General features: G+C 40.7%; 1 protein-coding gene across 1 annotated transcript in view; it reads left to right on the forward strand.

Moving 5' to 3' along the window:
• tmem178bb (transmembrane protein 178Bb) overlaps positions 1-24,386 on the forward strand; it is a 199,629-nt gene that overhangs the window by 164,685 nt on the left and 10,558 nt on the right. The window contains exon 4 of the mRNA XM_033614566.2: positions 19,143-19,280. Coding sequence (XP_033470457.1) covers positions 19,143-19,280 — 138 coding nt within the window. The remainder of the gene's footprint in view (positions 1-19,142; positions 19,281-24,386) is intronic.

Genomic DNA, 24,386 nt, shown 5'->3' on the forward strand with positions numbered 1-24,386 from the left:
CTCTTCTGTGGGCACTGGGGCACAGCATTCACAGGTACACCACCAATCTCCAGAGCTACGCAGCCTTGCAGCAGCCATTCCTCCTCTATCGTCCTCTAATGTTACCTGTTGCGCCTCTCTCTCTCTCTCCTCCTCCTCCGTTCTTCAATTTCACGAAGCTCTTCGTCAGTGTATTCTGGCTCAAATAAATAAGGGCAGCCATCAAACTCTGCAGAATCAAATTCCTCCTCCACAAAGTCGAAGTCTGGCAAAAAGTCAGCCATTATTCTATAAATCTTTCATAAAATAAATGAATGAACTTTTCAGGCTACTGTCCGGTTCTGCCTTCCAGCTGTTGCTGCTTGTTCTCCCGAGATTTCAGGCACGGTATGAGATCGCTGCTTGTTCTCGCCACACCGATAAGGTAAGACAACACGTTTACATGTCATTTTCTATATGTTCTCTGACATTTATCCTAATGATATGAGGCGGTCTTTGTGGAAAAAAGCTTGTTTAGTGGACTAACTTTGCACTTGAAAGGATGCCCGTTCACTTACATTTTAACAGGTCTGATGCTACAGCTGTATCTATGCTAACGGCTAACATGCTAACTATTATTTCTATGTCACTAGTCACTTGAAACAAATTTAGGACGATAGGAGACGGGTTGAAATGAACCGAAATTTCCCTTTAACAAACCGCTTTTACTTTTTTACTACTCCCTGACTGTAAATGTACAATCCAAACTCATAGGACACTTACAAAACCGAGTTTCATGAAATTCAGTTACAATGACTTCCATGTTGCTAACTTCATTTACAAGCTGCAGTGCAAACTCCCAGTTTTACAACTACAGAAATACCTGGCAACACTATATCATGAAATTCGGTTTCAGCTATGAGGAAAATTTACTGCTTTTGATCTTTCTTAAAAACAATTAAATTTCACATAAGCCCTTTTATGCTCCACTTCAAGCACAACTTGGTTATATTTGTGTGTGTGTGTGTGTGTGTGTGTGTGTGTGTGTGTACTGCTGCTGATTGGGCCCATTAATGATAAGTCTTCACAATGTTTTTTGACTGTGACTTTACAATTCTTTTTGTATGCATCGCTCAAAACAGAACTTGCAATTAGTGCGCACACATTTTTCTTAGGAATGTTGCTGTTCATGGTGCTACCCAGAACCCTGGGAAGTGACAGTCACAAGGATTTAAAAATAATACAAAAAATAGAGACCGTCTTGTGATGGGGTCATTGGGCAGTGCCACAGCGATCCATGATCTAAAGCAAACTTGGGCCAGGCGAGTAAAGTGGTCCCCTAGCTCAGACCTCACCTATCTTCAGACGTGGACGTGTACAAGTTACATGACTATATGTTACACAGTTGCAGCATTATTGCACTGACAAAATCTGTTCTCAAAATATTCAAAACCACTGAAAGTTGTGGTAGTAGTTCCCCCTACAAAAGGTGTCCCCTGGACGACATTTTGCCATGATGATACACACACACACACACACATATTTTGTGCCACACAGCAAGAGGGTTCGAACATCAGGGTGGGAGAGCCCGTCGGTGCAGAGTTTGCATGTTGAGTTTTCATGTAGAGTTTGCATGTTTTCCCCATGTCAGCATGGCTTCCTCCCACAGTCCAAAGACTGGCAGGTTAATTGGTGACTCTAAATTGGCCGTAGGTGTGAATGTGAGCGTGACTTGTTGTCTGTCTCTATGTGTCAGCTCTGTGATAGTCTGGTGACCTGTCCAGGGTGTACGCCGCCTCTCACCCAGTGTCAGCTGGGATAGGCTCCAGCCCCCCTACAACCCCTAACAGGATAAGCAGCTAAGGAAAATGAATGAATGAATAATGAATATATGTAAATCCTTTATTTAACCAGGTAGAAGACCTCATTAAGATTTAAAATATCTTTTTCAAGAGTGACCTGGCCAAGAGGGCAGCGTAAACATCGTTACAACAATAACACAAGCAGACAAGTACCACTGTGACACACCACAAGTGAGCAAGCACAACATCCAGATAAAAAGCTGCACAAAAAGAAGAAAAGTTAAATACATAAATATGTACAATTTTCTAAAATGACCTCAGTGAGAATTTGAGTAGCAATCACACTGACCAAGAGTGCTTTATAATTGACTTAAATTCCCCCGTAGTAATCATCTCAGACAGTTTTGGATCCTTCTGTATAACATCATTACCAGCCATCATGACGTTGTCGGGGCTAATGGAAACTCTGTGAAAATGAAAGAAGATGTATAAAACAACTCATGTAATGATCTGTTATACCTCAGCTGGGACTAGCAGACAGTTAATAAAGGCTTTACTGATTTCATGTGGGTATGATGTGATCCAGGCATATATGGCATGGCTCAGACTGTTCCCAGACAATTCTGTTGTCTCATATCAGTTAAATGGACAGGGCACACTCTGTATGTCATGTATCATTTAACCCTGACTGAATGTAACTGACCAGACACATATCAGATTGGTAAATACGAGATAAATTGTGGAATTGCTAGATGCTAGATCTCTCTGTCTTCAGCTGTAAGTGTGAATAAATGAATCATCACCTGTGCTGATTTGTCTCACAGACAGTGTCAGAGTCACCCGCTGTGAGCCACAGTATCTGATGTTTATTGAACCAGGAGTGGAGAACTCATTCTGGTTCACCTAAGTTAATGATATGTGAGCAGATGTGGCTATCATCACCCCCAGCAGGATGCACAGACACTGCTCACATACACAAGTGTGTCTCCTCAACTTCCCACAACAGCATTAACCTTTTAGCACCACCACTTTGCTCCAAACTGAAATATCTCAACAGATGGATGGACTGGATCGGATGGATTGCCATGAAATTTTGTACAAAACTGGATAGATGATTCCAAATTACTTTTGAGATCCACTAAATTTTCTTCCTCTGCCAAATTAGTTTTCTGGTGGTTGGCGAATTAAATAATCATTTTGTAAATCAGTGCAGTCTTTTACTGAACTTGACTGAAAACAATGACCAGAAGATTTTTATTTCTTGTATACATTTTTACAGATTTATTGAATTTAAAATGCAAATACGACTTACAAGGTGTGTTATATCTGAAAAAAAAAAACAACCTTTTGAGAAACGAATGCATGTTATCATACATGTAATCAGCATACACAAAAATTTATTAAGCAGAGAACTAACCTTATTGCATTAGATGTAAATTGTACGGTGTATGGATATCCAATATGGATGGAGTTCCTATGGGCATACTGAGGCATGGGTCATGCTAAAACAGCCTACATCCTCTTATCAATCTTATCAATCTGGAATATTTTTCTTGTAGACCAAATAATGGCTTATATGTAGCTTGCTCTTTCAAAATCAGACAAATTTTACAATTTCTTGATAGATGTGAAGTCATGTCAATACCTCTATTTTTGAGATTTTGTTTGGTTTTAAATAAATAAAGTCTTGGCTTTCAATGTCAATGTCAGCTTTATTTATATAGCACCTTTAAAACAGCCAACGGCCAACCAAAGTGCTTTACAGTTAAAATAAGCAAAAACAACAACACACAAAAAACATTTATACAGTGAAATATAACAAAGGTAAAAGACCCAATAGAGGTGACTGTACTCAACCAAAGGCCAAGGTGAACAAGTGAGTCTTAAGCAGTGATTTAAAAGTGGAGAGGCTATTCGCAGTCCGCACAGTCAACAGTAATGCATTCCACAGAGTGGGAGCCATGACTGCAAAGGCTCGATCTCCTCTAGTTTTTAAGAGTGATTGAGGAACATCCAAGACCATCTGATTCGCTGATCTGAGGGCTCCGGGCTGATGCAATTTAATAAGGTCAGATAGGTATTCCGGAGCCAGCCCATTCAGAGACTTAATAACAAATAAAAGAATCTTAAAATCAATCCTGTACCTAACCGGAAGCCAGTGAAGTGAAGAGAGCACCTGAGTTATATGCTCGCGTTTCTTTGAGACGAGATGCTGCATTTTGAACAAGCTTTCAGAGTATGAATCTCTTATCACCAAATTCAAATGATAAATATAATTTTGAATCTTGTAAAGGCACAATGACAAGACAGCAACAAACACTTGTCCACTGCACTCTGGTCCTACTCAGCACAACATATCCTTATACATACATGGGGCGCTATACATTAGCGCCCCATGTATGACGTTACCTACTGAGCATCAAGTTTTATAATTAATGGAATTATGAAGGCTAGGGTAAGGCAAGTAGAGGTACTGTGGTTGGGAAAAGAAAGGATATATGTATGTATATATGTATGATGTACCTTAAAATGACACAAAGTTCACTCAAAGTTCATATGGTCCTGAAAACCAATCTCCTGGGGAAAGTCCTGTGTTTTGTCACCCAACCACCACTCCAACCTGCCTCCTTACGGAGACTGCTCGGAACCGCCTCCTTATTTACCCCTATAAGCACATTGGTCACATAATCGCAGCCTCCCTATATACATGGGTTATTCACAACTTGCTGATGATTGTGTGGGATATGTATGACGTGGTGCATTACAAAATGTGTTTCAGAGTCAATGGAACCAAAAATGATAAAGCAAGTCACATATTTCCCATGAGCAATGAAACAATCAAGATGCAAGACAAATTTCAGCCTCGTGAAATGTAAAAAATGACATTGATGACATAAATAATGCACAGGTTTGACAGACTGATACTTCTTGCTCTACTTCCTTCCCTATATCCCCACCCCCAGCAGAGAATACTAGCATAACACAGTATAACCTAGAGTATATCCATCTCTCATGTTTCCCAAACTTCCAGAGGGGGGTAAATGTAGTCAAATGCAGCGGCATGGATGAGATCTGACAGCTCCTAGCTCCAGCCAACACAGGCCTGTGTGCCCGGTCTGAATTCTGACTGCTACAGGGACCTTTCTAGGATCCATAGACCAAGACAGACAGGCTGACAGCTGTAGAGACATGCATCAAACTGTGCATCAGGTTTTAAACAGATCTCTCATCAAACCTGACAATGCTCAGTCACCCAGAAACAGGAGCTAACCTGTATGCAGACGCAACAAGTCAGCCGTTGTATCGGAGTCAGCTGTCGTAGGACATGTTGTGATACTGAGTTTGCATACAGAGTGTCACACTGAACCATCTGCTCTGTTGACCTGTTTTCATAGACTGTTAGTGATGTTGCTACTAGAGGTGTACAGAGACATCATCAACTGTATCTGTTCAACCAACAAAGATATTTGTCTCAGTGTCTGTATTCTGATAAAAACAGGGTGTACATGGTTTATACTGGAAGTTAAATTAGACGAATGTTGTATTTAACCTAATATTATTGGCAATGCCATTGTTGTGCCTTCAAAGCATCAAATTGATTTAATATTGGCATATAATTAATTATGAAGTATATTTCTACATCTTCATACTGTATATTTCATCTCTCTCTCTCTCTCTCTCTCCTTCTGTCTTTGGCCTTGTTACTTTATTAACTAAATTAAGTTTTATTAACTACCATTAAATGCCATTTAAGTTCATATTAAATACATACATACATGTATACATACATGCATACATTCATACATATGCCTAAATATGGCAATGAAATAAATCCTGAAATAACTAAATTAATTTACTAATAACTAAATTATTTTCAAAAAGGGTGTTTTTCAAAGGACTACTTTTATTCATTTCAGAGGACTTTTGTTAATGCTACATTTATTTCCCAGCTCTTTTTATTTACATCTGTTTAAATAACCTGTTCTCTTTGTCATGCCCCCTCAGTGTCTAATAGCAACACATAGGGCACCCTTTAGCGTCTCTATATTATGCGCAGCTGAAACATTGTAACGTGGTTAATGCTGCTGCGGATGCAAAAAGTCTTCTGCAACAACACTACTTGGTTAGGTTAAAGGTTAAAGTCTTGTTTTGTTTGACCCATCCACCTCCCCTCCCAGCCTAAGCTGACTTTAAGCAGATTTACACTTGTGCGTCAGCTCTATGCAGAGCCTACACTGTAGCCTATGCATGTGGCCTATGCCGTTGTGAACATTTATTCCTGTGCTGTGGTGTGTCTGTGTCACTCTGCAGTTACACCTCCAAAACACTAGTCGGTGGTGGGGTTTCTGTGAAGTGCTGTAAAGTTTAGTTGATTCAAAACACACCCAAAACACATATTAAACATGGCTTAATAGAGACAATTTCAAACACAAGTACACAAATCAGCTACATTTTAACTGGCAGGATTCACAGACAAAGCACTTGTCTTTTGTTGGACACAGTTTTCCCACAAATACAACATGCTAATGTTATTAGCACAAGCCTATGGCATATTACATTGTATAAATTAGCCTAGCAGCTAGCAGAGATTTCCTCTACACATATAAAGCCAGGGACATCGGCAACATTTAACAATGGTAATATTACAAAATTCAGCTCCATTACAGCTCACAAGCTTCACTGAGAAAACAACTGTCTTATACTAAACACGTTTTCCAAACAGATAAAATATGCTAACGTTATTAGCATAAGCCTATGGCATTTTACACTGTATAAATTAGCCTAGCGACTAGTGGAGATTTCCTCTATCCATATGAAATAAAAGTAAATAAAAGAAATTCTAAATTCTTGTATACATCAGTTGCTCTTAAGTATTGACAAGGATAGGTTTAGTTTGGAGTTAGCTGAAAACGAGTCATGAAGATGTTAAAAGCTACCCTTAGCATCAATACCATACACTGAGGGTGTGACAAAGTGCTAGTATTTGATGACCTCGGGATTAAAGAGGGCTGGTTTGAATGACCATGAAGTACTTGGTAGGGTGTTAGTGGATGCTAAATCAAAAGTCCATGAAACCTATGGCCGATACGTACAGCATGTTACATCGTAAACAGATAAATACTAACTGAACTCTTTTGAATATTTTTTCTTTTTTTATATAGCAGAAATGAATACATACAACTAAAAAGTGCAGGTTTTAGGCTTCATTTTGACTTGTGGGGGTTTGAAAGAAATCCAACTACCACACCAGGCTTTTGTCACGCTACTTGTGCATGTAACCCCTCCTCCTCCCTGATGCAAGACTGACAGTCTGGAATCTTCAGCTTTCTGCCCGCTGCCTGCTGTGTACCTATGTTGCAATCAGAGTGGACATTTTTATCATGTGACCATACACAATTATATGAATCAATTTGAGGAAACACAAATGGCAATCATTGCTTTTCTTCCTGCCAAATAATACCAAGCAACTCAGATAGAATAAATATCTGTTTCCTCTCTGTTATTTGTGCTTTTCAGATTCAGATTCAGGAGCACCCCTTGTTCCCACAGTGGTGCAACAGTGGGTGGACACTCAAGGCTCGTGTCACTGCACAGGTGTTGAGTGCAGTACATGTCAAAGTCTCTGTAGCAAATTTGTCTCACAGCGTCTGTGTCTTAGCAGTTTCACCCTTGACAGCTGAGCAGAATTGTATTTTTTGGAGTGACAGAGCCTGCACTAACAGGTCAGCCTAAACTGGTATGCATCTGGCGGCCACTGCGAGCCTGTTGTACCTTTCAGTACTGACACATACTGTGATGCCCGTCCCACCATCTAAGAGGCTGTCCTGGCCAACTTTAGCAGGAAACAGTCTGACATGCGAGGGTCATCTGCTGAGGCAGTTCACCTGGACCTCCCAGGCTATAAAAGCTGGACCATGTGCTCACTTTGTCTGTCTTCCAACAGCTGACTCCCACTGTACTTTCTCTACTTTGGGTTTGCATCTTCAGCATAGTACACTTGCCACGCAACCATGCATTGGTCCAATTGCTGTTTTACACACCCCATTGTTCATTTGGGTTTACTTTAGTTGTAATAGATGATGTTTCTTTTAAGGAAATTTCTTGCAGCAACTCCTTGTCACATTCCCTGAGTCACAATCCGCCTCCTGTACTTCTATTTCTGAGCTTGCACAACTCTTCCCTGTGGAACTGGGGGAGGTTTTGCTCTGTCAAATAGTTATTCTCAGCTGGTTACTGAGGATCTCCTGCCACCAGTTGTCTATGATGACAGGGCTTGTATGTGTGTGTGTGTGTGTGTGTGTGTGTGTGTGTGTGTGTGTGTGTGTGTGTGTGTGTGTGTGTGTGTTGTTGAATTTTTCTGATTTGTGTGATCTGTCTTATTTACATGCTGTATCCTGTGTGGTGGTATCAACACTGTTTACCATCGTTTACTGAATCAAGTTTATCATTCTGAGACCTAATCTGCTAGCTTGCTAACACCCTACTGTTTTCTTGCCTTCTCATATTTGCCCACCTCTATCTGTCGGTATTTGCTGTAGGCAGGAGGTTCAGCACATGTATTCATGCAGGAGAGGGGTAGTAATGCTGTGGACTCACAGGACATTGTTACCCAGGAGGGGTTTCTTCTAGAGTACGCCACGAGGGATTTTGCTCCATATTTGTCCTCTTCAGTTAATAAACCAGTGGAGTCCCACAGTGACCTGCAGGATGTTTCTCTTGACAAAGGACATGCTGAGGGCTAATCTGACTTGACAGAGGGACAGTCAGGGTGCAGAAAGAAGGGGAAATATCGCTCAAAGTAGAGCAATGACTCACCCTGACCTATATTAGTGCCACACCAGGTTCACACTGGACGCCAAAGTTTTCAATAGTCGTGCGAGCAGTCGCCTGGACGTTCACTCTGAAAACACATTATTTCATGTTCGTCAGCAAGTGATTCTGCTCCTCTGCTCTTTTCTAATCACATGTAGAGCTCTGTCTGTCTGTCTCTGTCTGTCTGTCTGTCTGTTTGTCTGTCTGCTTTAGTGTGTGTGTCTGCGCGTCTCTCTCACTCTCTGTTTAGACACAGCTGACTAATATGTGGAATAAGTGAGCATGGGATGCATATTCTATCATTTATAAGATCAAATCCATTATATCATATATAATATATCCTTTATATCGTTCATCATGTATTATCAGTGTGTTTTCTTGCCAGATTCGAGACAAAATAGACCAGACAATGAAGCTATTGCTGCAGATCGCAAGCCAGCTGCAGAGATCAGGGCCACTGCGCCCTCTGTGTAAACAGCCCAGTTGGTTAACATGGGCAGCGAATGGAAGCAGGAAGTGGAATATTGGCACTTTGCAGCGCCTCCATGTCCAGTACGAACCCAACATCACCAAGCCATTGGCCTTTTATTAAAACATATGAGGCCCGCTCTATCAAAATAGGTTGGCTCATTTCTAGATAACGTATTCCTTGTGTCCGTAAGGGTTCAGCAATTGAGAGAATCAAAAAGGTTTTTCATAAAAATAAATCCAAGTTTTGAATAATGTGAAGTCCATTGCTAACTGTATGCTAAGTCAAACGGAGCACAGTTATACCGACATGAACAATATTTTCTCGTCGTCCTGCACTATGTTGTTGGGTATGCTTGTTTTTGTTGCCTTGCTGGTGTAGAAAATGACTTTGTAACTATACTTTAGAATACCTTTAATCAAACAGACACACTAAAGAGACTCAGGTAGTATTTTGGTCCACTTTTAGATTTACTGCAACTTCACAGGGAGTAAATAAAGTAAAGATGAGGACATTTCGGGCAAGACGTCCTTCTTCAGCATGTATTCCGGCAATGTCACAAACAATATACACAGGTGGAGTTAATTATAGGTGATCACAATTAGCGCACCAAGTACATGACATCAGGGGGAGCCACAACTTTTCATGGCACAGAATCCCATGGTACAGAGCACTAAAACATGAAAGCAAAACAACACAAATATATTAACTTAATGTAAAACAAGCAAATGAAATCTCCTCATTCATCCCATTGGGGATGAGGGTGTCAAGGAGAGGGATTGTCTCTGTTACCACTTCTCCGTGGCATCTCCACTGTCTCAGTGCCTATGTAATGAAGTTCACTGAAGCTGGTTGTGATGATTGAAGTGCCTAGCTACAGAAGATTAATCATCATGATTATGAATAGACCACTTAGGCCTATGTTCACAGATCCTGATTTTTAACTCTTGTTTTGTTTCTCAACATTATACAAATTACATTACATTATACAGGGGTGGGTAGGATCGCGTTACAAGTACATACGAGTAAAAAAGTTGTTTTTTTAAAGAATGAGTACTTTTCAAATTGTACTTCTACTTATTAGAGTATACTTTTTAGCTAGTAATCTACTTTTTACTTCCCTTCATTTGCCATTTATACCTTCATTAGAACAAGTCTGCTCTGTACGGGGGAGTGCAAAAAGAACACCTCACTACAGCAGCCTAGAGAGTAAAAAAACCCACCCCCTGCACACACACACATATACACAACACAGCACAGAGCCGCCAGCCACTGACCTCATGACAGCCACAGCTAAAGGGAAAGGGAAGCTTACTAGTATTAATATTAACATTACCAGTAAGCTATTGTTGGACTTTAACGTTAATGAGACAGGCAGTGCTAACAAGTCAGCATCTGATGTTCGCCTTTACAGTGAGCAAGCTGACGATAACGTTAACCATAAGGAGTTTAAACTCTGCAGCAGCTCAAATCAAGTCACTAAAGTTAATCACTTTCTAATTTACTGACTCCTCTTCATCCCCTGTGGGACAACAGGCTGCAATGAGATCTCTCCATCACATTTTGTCCTTGTCACCATGCTGTTCCTCTCCCTGTGACAGCTGCATACTTGTCCAGTAGACACACCAGCTAGCAGGTGCATTTCTGGCTTTTGGGGGCCTCATGCAAAATCTTGTTTTGTCCCACCGTCACTCATGAACAGTACAGTAACTTGTACTTTGAGTAATTTATTAACCAGGTACTTTTTTTACTTTGATTTGAATAGGTCTTTTTCAAATGGTAATTGTACTCTTACTTATGTATAGATTTTCAGTACTCTACCCACCATTGGCTTTTTTAACAGGTAAACCACAAATTCAGTGTTACATGTGATTCTGACTCTAAGCTCGATGTCAAAACCAGACTTGAATGAGTGAACTGATAACTGTTGATAATAGAATAGCAGTGACAAAGAAAATTGACAAAGAAAATTCTCATGGGGGATTTGAGACAGAAAATGAGTGGACCTCTTTGGCAAACCTGATGGCAGAGTTTGGAATGAACTTCAACATGTACCAATATTTACTCACTATTTCTTTGACTAACTTAGATATAGGACAACAAGTGGATACAAATGCAAGACCCTGAGAAAACCTAGGTTTACGTACCCTATTGAGATGTGCTTGAGAGCACCTCACACTTTCGTTTCCCATTACATCTTGTTTTTTGAATCATATTTCTGAAAAGTCCCTTACTTGTTTTCCTTCATTTTGATTCCTTTTCCCAATAGAAGCAAAGTTTTCCTGGAAGGTCCAGTCATGAACACTGCTGTTTTTGCCAAAAGCTCATCAATCTTAACCCCGTTTCATAAGGCCAGATGTTCTCTGTCTTATGCAAGAGACTATAATGTTTCTCAGTATTTTCCCAACCACAGTAAGACCTTTTGTCTGTGTGTGTATGTGTGTGTGTGTGTGTGTGTTTTGCAACTTTTCCACTGTGTCCAGTACCTTATGTTATGTTTGCATCATGCTTAATATATGAGAGCACATGAGGCTCTAGTTTTCTCCCATAACACCCATTACTGTGATTATGTTTGCTTAAACACCGTCTTACATGTTTAATTTTCATAGTAAATAGTCTCTGGTGATCTGGCCTAGGTATTATAATATCAATAGTTTTTAACACACTGGCTACAAAGTAAAAGTGTCCCCAAGCTTCTGTGTGTCTTTTCCAGCTTGGGTGTTCGGTACAGCCCCTGGAGTAGGGGAGGCCAAGGTTGGTTGGCACGCTTTTCACCCTATGCCATATTTCTCTGGCATAATTCATGTTGGAATATTCTAACCAGTAGCAAATTAAAGGTTAAGGTCTCAGCTCTGATGTACACAAATGTTTTGTCGAATGAGGTGATTTATGATTCATGTTGTGCATTTGTTAAGGGGGTATTTGGCACAATGTTAAATTGCTATAGAAAAAAAGAAGCAACCAATAGAAACAATCTGAAACCATTTAATTTAGACAAGAACCTGAAAACATAAACATTTAGAAAAAATTCTGGAAAGATCAGGTGGGTTCACCAAAAATATTTGGAGTCATCCTCTGGGGACCATGAATAACAACAGCAAATTTCACATCAATCTGGTCATTATATGGATCATAGATGTTTCAAACAAAAGTCTGAAACAGAAAAGGGTTTGTTGAAGTAAAATAATACAGAATATTAGTCACAGCAAAACGTTAGAATATGCTCAATGTAATACAAAGGAAACTGAATCTACACTCTAAGCAAAACAACAGCGTAGATACTCAGCAAGAGGAATCATGACTTCTACAGTGTCACCGACTGTCAAACAATTTCCACCGAGTTCATGCCTCACTGTAAAGGGGCAGGGGTCACCACGGTTACAGTGTTTGACTGACAGGCCTTCTGACAGGAAGTTCCACACGAGCTCCTTCCTCATAATGTCATGCGCAGACATCAGCATCTGCATGTGTCAGAAATGGCTCTGGGACAGTCAGCCTAAATAATGCTTCAGTCTTTTTATTTCTATGCATACTATATTTTCTTGAGTTTGTTTCCATGTCTTTCATCATGACATTATAGAAGAGTGCATTTTAGAAATGCAGATTACATGGAGCGTTCCATCAGCATTATAGGATTAGTGAGAATATCTTGCATTAAACACCATTTGCACCTGTTTGTCACACAAAATCTTTTAGTCATGGATCATTTTGGGGAACCAAAACAATTTTGTTTGAGGGGTAGCCTACTTTACCACTAAGTCACAGGGTCACTAAATAATATTAATTATCTTTTTACCCAATTGCAGAGGAGTTCAAAGATTTTATTTTTATTTTTTTTAACCTAACTGATGTCCGCTATGACGGGCAGCTTTTATGTTTGCCGACCTGTGAGGAAACATCTGGGGGGGCTCACTCACTACAGCTCAAATGTTGTGAGTGTACAATAAGTGGTTTAGTAAATGAATTATACTAAAACTGTAAAAGCAAGAGGCGCATAACATTTGTTCTGAACACTTTCCAACAGTTTTTCAACTCTGGAAACAGTATGATGTCATAGTGGGCTGGATTTCTTTGTATGGTCATCTGCTCCAGGTATGCTACTGCAAGTGTTTACTATATGTAACCTACGCTGCTACATGTAGCTACATGCTAACATCAGGGTCACACGTTGGGTGTGGATTTTGTAAATTTCTCCCCGATTTTGGATCATATTCCTGCTGGAACATGTCTGGTTGTGTTTAGAAGCTTGTATTGATGATTTTTCTCAGAAGTAGGTTCCACTATTCTCTGCCACAGTTATTCACTGGCTCCAAGTACTTTGCTTATATACATGTAGCTACATGTTAACATCAGGAAAACATGTCTCAATAGACAATGTTGTTAATTTCTCCCCGGTTTCTGATTATATTCCTGCTGGAACATGTCTGGATGTGTTTAGAAGCTTTCACTGGTGATTTTCATGTCAGAAAGTTGTGCTGTTCTCTGTTAAAGTCATTTCCCTGCTGCAGTTACAATGTCAGTGTACATGTAGCTACATGCTAATGTCAATGAGACATGTCTTGGTTGTCGAGGTTGTTGATTTCTCTCAGATTTCTGACTGTATTCCTACTGGAACATTTTTGGTTGTGTTTATAATCTTTAATTGGCAATTTTCGGAGGAAAGGGCTGCTGTTCTCTGTTACAGTCATTCCCCAGCTGTAAGTACACTGCTACTCTACATGTAGCTAAACGCTAACGTCAGGGAAACATGTCGTAGTAGACAGTGTTTTTAATATTCCTCAATGTCTGATCATATTCCTGCTCACATTTGTCCACTTGTATCCAGAAGCTATTATTGGTGACTTTTCTCGGTAGAAAGTTCCTATATTCTATGTTACAGTCGTTCCCTGACTCCAGGGACACGGCTAATGTACATGTAGCTACCTGCTAACGTAAGGGAAACATGTCTTGGTTGTCGATGTTGTTCATTTCGCCCTGATCTCGGATCATATTCCTGCTCAATCATATCTGGTAATGTTCAGAAGCTATTACTGTTGACTTTTCATGGTAAAGGTTCCCATATCTGTTAAGGTCATTCCCTGGCTCGAAGGACACTGCTAATGTACATGTAGGTACAAGCTAACATCAGGGAAACATGTCTTGGTTGTCAATGTGGTTAATTTCTCTCCAATTTCGGATCATATTCACGCTGGAACATGTCTGGTTGTGTGTAAAAGCTTTTATTGATGAGTTGTTAATAATAGAAAGTGCCATTATTCTCAGTTACGGTCATTCCCTGGTTGCAATGATGCAGAATGCTGAGATGCAGAAGACCTGAAAATGCTGACCAATCAGAGCAGACTGGGCTTTTTCGGCAGGGGGGCCTAAAGAGATGGGCTCTTAACGGAGCCCTCTCACACAAAGAGTGAATACAGGCGTTCCTTAACGTTGACCATTAAGGCATCTAAACATGTTCCAGTAGCAACTTTAAATACGCAATAGGTCGTTTTTGAAACAGTGTATTTCCACTGGCTGAGGCCCATGACCATTTGATGTCCATTACAGTGGTTGCTGGGTATGAAGAGGTTAAGATGAAGGAACATGTACAGCATGTACTACATGAGAAGAGGTTAGTCTTTTGTTGATCTACATTTATGCTCTCAGGCCAAATGTTTTGACCTTTCTCGCCCCACCACATGGCGTCCTCTATGGTGGAGTCCTCCTCCTTACCTCCCCCATCCTCCCCCCAGCAGAGCAGCTCACCCATGACATTCTAATCTACTCGGAGAAGAGGAGTCAGGGTTTTGCTTGAAGCACTTCTTGCTCTCTCTTGCTTTTCATATTTCAGCTCCTCTCTGCAGCTAGTCACTGCCGCTGTCATTACCCTCCTGCAGAGCATACTGCTGTCTTTGTGGCAGAGCCTGGCCTTATTCACACACACACTGTCTCTTTCTGTTTGCCCACAATGTGTCATCTCAGCAAAGGACCACATTTATAAAACTGCACATAGATTCAATATTTAACGTGATGGTAAAGACACATTTAAGTCGTCTCTGACCCGATTTCCTGTGGACTCTGCGGAACTCTGTAGTTCTACTATTTCAGTCTTCAGGCCTTTCATAAAGCTGCATAGTCTCCACCTTCCCACAATCCCACCACTGCTTCAACGAGGTAAACTACCTTTTTTCCTAATTTTAAAAATTTTAACAGCGGTGTTACTGTTAAGCCAAGAACCATGTCATCATAAACATATTTTTATGCTTACTGCATTGGAAAGCTGTATGGAAACGGGAAAACTTCCTCAGCCTTGCAAAAAAGTTTTATGCATGCTCGACATCTTTTAAGTAAGACCGGGTGGACAGCTACAATCCAGCGGCCAATGAGGCATTTGTTGTTTTTTTATCTATGGGTTAGATGGCCATGGTAACTTGTTTTGTTTATGCTTTACAGTGTCTGTGTCTTCTACTCTGTTTCCTGGTGTGTGACAGACAAGCATAAAGCGTAGCCCATACCCCCAACTTGTGACAAAATAATTTATTAGCTTCATACCAGTTGATCGAAATGTGCCTACGTCACAAATTTCTCCACTTTTGACATGGCAACCGGGGACAACAGCTAAGCTAGCTGGCTAAGTTGCTCCTAGCGGGTCCATGTCATTGGTTCGACATCCCATTAGTCCGACTGTCCGCGGTGCTGAACGGCTCGCGGCAGGCGTATGGTGCGCTGCGACCGGCTTGAGGCGGAGCAGGCTCACGGCTTATGTGTTTGTCACTTTCTTTTTCATTTTAACCCACACCATGATCTTTTCCTGACCCTAACCAAGTGGTTTTTGTGCCTAAACCTAACCAGACTTTAACCACAGGGCATCATGATGATTTCGGAATGGACTTCGGAACAATGGGTTTAATATGGTCAGAACAATGGGCTGTCGAACCAATGGGCAGTTCCCCTCCTAGCTACGGCAGCACATTTTAATCAGCATTAAAGTTGAGGCAAGTTTGGTTTTTGTGTGGGCGGACATAGCAGTCAAATGTTGGCGATAACGTTCCACCGGCCATTTGCAATTCAGTTTAAAAAGAAGACAAAGAAGAAGAGGCCATTAAAAAAAAAAAACTTTGTCACTTCCAATAAGTGCAAAACCGCAGTACGCAATTTGAGACAACACTACCCTGCTGAATTAGTGCACCACGCAAGAGGTATGTAGTGTACATAGTAGTGTACTAATAGAAGTATACAATTTGAGAGACACTGCCAGACTGAAATCTCTTGTCTGAAATCAGCTAGATAATTAGCCATTACACTGAACCTGGACAAATAACAGAACGGAACAAGCAAAAGGTATAGAAAACATTTTATCTGTGGCTTCCTTTCCATAATGTTTTCAGACACTCCTAATAACAATATGAGCCTGTCAGTGGCAAAAACAATAACTTTGAGTGGATGTAAATTGATGAGGCACAGCCGTCCCGAGCGGTTACATTGCAGCCTGTTTTGCTGCTGCCGGCTGCAGCGCTCTCTCTCAATACTGGATCACTGTCAAAAATTGCTGTTTCCATTAGTCACTTAGACACAAGAACATGGGAAAATAGTGTCCAGGTTAGAAATACCAAAGTTACCCATAAATATTACGATGAGATCATTGAGCATTCTGCCTTCTAAAATGATGCTTAAAAGAATAAAATGATGAAATCTTGTCATAGTAAAGACATTTTCTCTACTCTCAAACCACATGTGCTGTCTATTCTCCTCTCTCTCCTGTACATGAGTTTTTTGTCAGCTGCCTGATTGCACGTCTTGAGGCAGCATGAGGTTCAGTGATTCCTGTCTACCTGATCATTTCCTGTGCAATTAAAATCTCCTCCTACGAATAAAACATCTTCAGGACCACACTGATTTCAATCCACACTGAGCTCAATGACAAACTGAACTCTGTCAGGTCCTACACAGGGTGCATAAACATTTATAAAAAGCACAGTAAAGGATTCATATTTTGCCCTGACTACCATCAGTCTACCTTCACTCATCGAGACTGATGTCAGAATAAAAAATGCAACATTAAAAAGACCGGGAGATAAGCTGTCTTATACTGCTTCTGAGTCTTCCTGCTGTAGTTCTTGTTTGATTCTCAGAACTCTTTATCTTTATCTGTAAATCTCTTGCTCTGTGTTGCCCCCCCTTTCCCTTTTTGCTCATCTGGGATTTAACAGAATTTAGGAACAGCTCTTTATCTGCAAAATAATCCTCAACTTCAACCTTTCTCATATTTTTTGTCTTTTACAAGAATTTCTTGATCTGTCATGTATCATAACTCTTCTCTTGCTGTGTACCAACACACAACTGGGAGTCAGTGTGAGTCTGCCTGAGAGACAGAGACGGAGAGAGAGAAGGAGAGACACAGTCCCTCCAGGATGTTGCAATGTTGCAAACAAAACAAATAACACAAATTGAGCCAGTCCCCTTGAGTTCTTGAGTTCTGGGTTCTCTTGCAGTTTTGTCCAATGACAACAACTTTACGCATATTTGACCATTTAAAATGCCCCCCCCCCCCCCCCCCCCCTCCCCTCTGTTTATCATGAGATGACTTATGTGGGAGTGTGAGCTCTGTGTTTGGGACAGAGTCACATGATGCAGGTTGCAACATGATTTTTGCAGTAAAGTTGGGGAGATGAAAGTTGCAAAAAAAACTGCAATAACAGTTGCAGTGCTGTCCTGCAGAGCAAATTATTGCATTGAGGCTGATAACAGCAACAACTCTTCACCAGCTGTCAGCTGAATTCACAGGTGTTGGCTGAATTTGTGTTTACTGTAAGGATCGCAACATCCAATATCTTGGAGGGACTGAGGAGAAGAGCCCCTCACAGAAGCAGTCTTTTAAACGCTGCATCGAACCGCAGCAACAGCTGATGGCTGATGACCCCCCCCCCCCAACACCCATTCCCCTACCATCACAAATTTTCGACTGCCCTGCAATTTCATTACAAAGAAACACCTAAAATTGCAACATGCATTGCAATTTTGTTAGAAAAGCTGCAATGAAATCAGGCATTTCACATCACAACAATTCCAAAAAAAGGCCCTTGAAATCCTGGAGGGACTGAACAGAGAGAGACAGAGACAGACAGACAGTTTTAGGTTTGTCTTGCTGGCAGCAATCAGTCAAAAAAAAAAATCACTAAATGCAGCTTTAAAATTTGGGCTTCAATCATAATGTCCACAGCAGGGTAATGGCAGAGCAGAATATCTCCTTAGGTCCAGGAGAATCAGGTCAGCACTCTCTGAGATGTGGCATCTCAGTGCTATAAAAGTGTGTCTGCAGTGTAGTTTCTGTTTACAGTGGCTTCATTGGAGGCTAATTATGATTTCGTGAAACATAAGAACAGATTCTCTCTGACCTGTGAGGACAGCTGGATGTGTGGAGCTGGTTTTGTGTCAGTTGGACTTAGGGCGTGGGAGTTTTTGCAACGCTACACCACTGTGTCAAAATGCATCATCTGCACAGTGTTCATTAGCACTGGACCAGTGTGTCTGTGCCTGACACTGCTGGTCTTTATGGGCTGGAGGGGCTATTCTGTTGTATTCCTGTTGGCAGGAAGTGTGTAAATGTACATTTCAGCAGGGCTGATTATCAACCTCCCATGTGTGTTATGTTTTGTCTCCTCACAGCTGCAGTATCCTGTTCAGGTCTGTGTTAACTTAATAATAATAATAATACATACATACAAAGCGCTTTTCAAAGTTCTCAAAGTCACTTTACAGAGACAGTTCAAACACGTCAAATAAAACAACAATTTTCAGCAAAGACATCGAAGACAAAGAGGAATAGTAATGGGAGTGAAAAAACAAGTAAATAAGTAAATGAATAAAAGTAGCTAAACATTAAAATACTAAGGTTGCGGCAGTGAGGGGAGGGGGACAGGGTGGAGTTGTCGATGGTGAGGTGGAAGTCTTTGGCTGTTTGGGTGAGGGAATTTGGACCAATTAGGATCATGTCTGATTTGTCACAGTTGAGTTTAAGAAAGTTTGCTTGCATCCAGGATTTAATTTCGGAGAGACAGTTTGACAGGGTGGAGTAACTTGTTATTCTAGTGATGTTTAACATCCCTCCTTTTGTGTTTCCTCAGACTTGCGGCGGATGACAGCAGGTTTCATGGGCATGGCCGTGGCCATCATCCTGTTCGGCTGGATCATTGGCGTGCTCGGCTGCTGCTGGGACAGAGGTCTGATGCAGTATGTGGCTGGCCTCCTCTTTCTAATGGGAGGTGCGTGACACACACACACACACACACACACACACACACACACACACTCCTAATACTGTAAGAAACAAATTAAGAAGATTCAAGAAGCATGCATTTTTATCATTCATACATTAACTTTGGATTTATTTAGTCATTTCCCTGGTGGTAATGGACTTCCATAAATCAGCCCGGGGCATTTTTCTTCTTGCACATGGATAAATTGCTGTTACAAGAGCTGTAGTGTAATCATCTCACTGAGACATGCTACAAATATTTCAAAAGTTTTCTGATAAATGGTTTTAATTGAGTTCCTTTTTTCCTGTTCTTTCTGAGACAGAGATGTTCAGATGATAACAGTCTCACATCCATGTGTCAAAAGAGCTGGAGTCAGGATGTGGTCAGCCTAGCTTAGCATAAAGACTGAAAGCAGGGGGAAACACCGAGCCTGGCTCTGTCCAAAGTTCAAAAATATACCTGTCAACACCTCTAAAAATCCCTGATTAACATGTTGTATCTGAGAGGAAATGACATCCAGAGGTATTGCAAATAAACAGTTCTTACGCTTAGTGTAGGTGGAGAAGTTAGTCGATAAAATGTATATGCCAACAGAAGTGCAATGAAAAGACACTGAGTGGACCAATACTGACATACAGTCATGACGTACCATCGCTGCATAGTCAGTGCAAGCTTTCTTTGTTGTCTCTTCCTTTGCGAACTCTTCCAAGAGCACAGAGATGTAATACTGTGCCAGCAATACCTTAGAAGACTTTGAAAAGACTTTTTCTTGTGTTTTATAAGTCAGACAGCCTCTCACATTGAAAGACAATGGGTCTCATTCATGAAACGTGAGCAGAAGGAATTTGTGTGTGTTTTGGCATTCATTAATTTGTTAGTATCTGCTCTTTTTGTAGTTACAAACAAAATCTACTCCTGCTTCTGACTGCTCGTAGTGCTTGTGTAAATAAGGATTGCACATAAATATTGCTTATTAGAAATCACAATTTTAATTAAATTCAATTTTCAATTCAATTTTATTTATAAAGCCCAATATCACAAATCACAATTTGCCTCACAGGGCTTTACAGCATACAACATCCCTCTGTCCTTATGACCCTCACAGCAGATAAGGAAAAACTCCCCAGAAAAACGTTTAACGAGGAAAAAAAACGGTAGAAACCTCAGGAAGAGCAGCTGAGGAGGGATCCCTCTTCCAGGACGGACAGACGTGCAATAGATGTCGTACAGAACAGATCAGCATAATAAATTAACAGTAATCCGTATGACACAATGAGACACAGAGAGAGACAGAGAGAGAGAGATGCAGGTAATGACAGTAGCTTACAACAACATTATTGAAAGTAATAATATTAGAGTTATAGTTCTGGCTACTGTGGTACAATATGTTGAAAATTTTTAATTTGTATTGTGCTTTGTTTTGTTCACAATACGCAGATGCCTTTGAAACAGGCAAGTTAAATATGACAGAATATTAGAAATATTACATATTTAGCTAAATTATTTGGCAGTTAGCAGATTTAAGCTTCGGATTTGATTTTTTAGATCGACTTAATACATGTGTTTTTTTTTTTACTGTTCTGACTTGAATCAGTCAGGAGAGAGAACTTAACAAATTTATCTTCTGTTTGAGTGCGAGACTGTGAGACCCACGTTACTGACCAAACACTAAGCTATCAGTGATGGCTGTCATATAGCGATTTAACACTTGATATAACACGTCAGCACCTTACCTTCTGAGTTTGCTTATTCCTGACAGAGACTGGGAGGAGCCTGCTCATATAGCTGTTGGGGTTTTTTATGTGTGTGTAGTTATGCTTTTTTGTTTGTTTGTTTGTTTTTTTCATCAAGTTTCATATCAAACCATTTTCAGTGAACTTCTTGGATGGTTCATACAACAGTTAACAGCATCTGTTACCTCCTTCCAGGCCTTTGATTTACCTGTCCCTGTCACACCACAGGGATGTATGCTAATTGTTGACTAGCAGAAGTGTGCTGTCAATTTACAATTGATTGCCATTCACAAACATACACATTTGCCTACGATAATCTGTTTTTCAAATTTTGCAATTTGGGTTTTGTCGACTCAACTTGCAACCAGCCTCCACTGACTACCTGTGCTATTTTACTGGGAGGAGACTGTGGGAATGAGATGCAAACGGTTTCAAAAATTAACATTCTATATGTTAGTATGTATAGTAGTGTACAGTGCTGGTTGGTGGATCAGATACATGCCGAATTAAACACTGACTCTTGTTCACTCCGCATGTCCACCAGTTTCTCCTCCTTTACCACAGTACAAGAGAACTGAGACTTGTTCTTGTGCCTCCCCAGAGTCCCCTCAATGTTTGCTGTCTACCTGGTTTGCTGCTTCCTGTTTGGTGCATAGAGCACAGCTTTTGGCTGTTGACAGTGTTCACATCATTGAAGTTCTCTATTTGCCTGAGCCAAGACTAAAAACTCACAATAATGTTCAACATGTTCAAAACGTCAGTGAGAAAAAGACTGACTTAAGCTTGGTTTAATGACCACCTTACACCAAATTATCAGGATCACAGGAATGTACAACAACTGAGGGAAACTCTTAGTCTGACATTAGAAATGTGTATGTGACAGTGAAATCACTTGAAAAGCTATTTTTGTTTTCCTTCTTTTGAGATTTGACTGGCACTTTTTTAATTACATGATCTCGTTGCACCCTCTTCTTCTGCACTGGCAACTGACTGGAGAATTAGAGCCACCTACTGCTTGATGAACCAGTACCCAAATATTCTCACAACAATAGCAGATGGAAAAGCACATAAATACACACTTTCTTTAGAAGATTTTCGAAAGTTTGTTTTAAAATTGTTTTGGATGGAAGCCCCACTTATGTCTCAAAGTAACAACATACTGACAGCTGAAACATTGTCCAACTGTGAATTCATCTTACACACCTCTAATGACCTTGACCTCCATTACAAATGTTCATACTGCTAGCCAGCACTTCATGACCAGCTGTGTGTTCTCATCAGTGTTGATGATAGTGATTTATATTGAGGAATAAAAGAGTAATGTACAGCCCCTTTCCCACTGCACAAAAAACCCGCTTACATCTGGCTTTTTAGTGTAATGGGAAAGGTTTTAATCAGCATTCATACCCATGTCAAATGATTCCGCAGTAGTCACAGGTATTTATCACCTCTGGTTCCAATTTGCATTGATGGAAAGACAACACCTGGTTAAATGTGCTAATTTTAGCTCCTTTACTGGAGAGATGCAATGACGCACCATCACAAAATACCGTCCATCTCTGCCCAAACAGCGCTCAAACACTGATCTACATTAGTCTTCACCCAGTTTGAAAGAGAGACCACAAAGTTTTCCTAGGCCTCCATGCTCCTCTCTACTGTTTACCTGTTCTCTAGCCAGCCCGTGACGTCAAACGTGACACAGTCAAACAAAAAAACAAAAACAAAAAAACCCACATACAGAAAGTCATGCTCATCTGCTGCAGAGCTGTGTACACAGCTCTGGTCTACTGGCAATGAGAAATATAGCCTATTTTTAGCAGGTTGACACATGCTTAAAAAAGACGCATACATGGGCTTTTTAAAGCCCCTGAGCGCTCACACATACACACACACACACACACACACACACACACACATACAGACACACACAGCCCTGTACATCCCACTGTCAGTAGTAACTTCGCATGCACACACTCTGATGTGCTATGTGCTGCACATTTCTGGGTTGGCAGGAGACAACTGCACACTCAATTATGATGGGCTTTGGATTAGTGCTGCTGTGCCCTACAGTTGTATAATGAACAGGCAATTAAAAAGTCAATTATGTTGCTTGGCAATAAAGGCCCAAGAAATAGGCTAGGTCAGTTTGCAGTGGCCAAATCACTGCAAAGCAGCCCACAGGGTCACAGAGGTCCCAAAATGAGGCCAAATGTAGAGCTCCAACTGCTTCTACTAAACACAGCCCAAAGTAGACGAGTCATTCAGATGAGATAAAGTGGACAGATTATTTACATATAGCAAAATATTCAAAGTAAGGGATGTCAGTGGTTTGGTGGCATGTTCTCCTCGTGATCTCCTTAAGTTTTGCCCATAGCTTGTGTTTTTGTGGTGAAGCATAGAGGTCTTTTTTCTGGAAACATAATTTTACTCAAAGATCAGGGACAGATCCAGCAGGGGGAGAACAGTGAGACACATTTGTCCACCAACAATGGACCACAATGCAATGCAGACACTGCAGAGTGATGGAGGAGTTGGGGTTATATCAGGCAGCCAGGGCTCTGGAAATAAAAGTCCTCCTCACAATGCAGAGACAGTATCAGGTGATTCATTTGCAGCACTTGAAACTTTAATGGTTGAATCATCAGTACAAACAATGAGACACTTGGCTGGCAAGATTCTGCAAATACATTTTGCAAGAAACATAATGCCATCAGGATTAAATGTTTTATTAACATAATGAGGAAATGTTTATTTTTGGTCAATGCCAACACAAAAGGGACATTTCTCGTAAATTTCTAAATCCCTCAACCCAACAAGCATACTGATTGGGCAGGTGAGAAATTTGGCACAGTTTCAACTTCTCACTACAGCTCTCTTTTTTCCCAGCCCAGTTGCCAGAGGAAAATGTTGGTATTGTACATTCTGCAAACCACAAATATGTTACATGTGAACATTTCATATGTATAATTTAAGTGTTTCTAAAGTGAGGTATTATATGTGCTGACTTTGTCCTTGGGAGGTGAAGGGGATGGTGGACAATGTGGCAAGAACCCTGCCAAGCTGCCGACCACTTTTTGAGACCAACAAACAGCAAAAACAGTTGTGTTTTAGTGACTCATCATGGTTGTTTGAGCAGCTTTTTAGTCAACAAATGGGGTTGTTTTTAGGGACCAATTGCTGTTTTTCCACAGGGGACAGTGGCACGAAAAGCAGTTGGTTTTTACTGAGACATTGGTGCATTTTCTGCCGGGATTGTGCCACCGAAACCAGTTTTTTTAGGCCCAGTTTTTTTCTGGCACTTGAGCTCTTTTTCATGTGAACAATTAAGTAAAGAGCAACAAGTACAACATCATGAATACCTTCAAAAGGAGATTCAAAG

This window comes from Epinephelus lanceolatus, chromosome 23 (genome assembly GCF_041903045.1).
Source record: "Epinephelus lanceolatus isolate andai-2023 chromosome 23, ASM4190304v1, whole genome shotgun sequence".
In the NCBI taxonomy this organism is placed as follows: Eukaryota; Metazoa; Chordata; class Actinopteri; order Perciformes; family Serranidae; genus Epinephelus; species Epinephelus lanceolatus.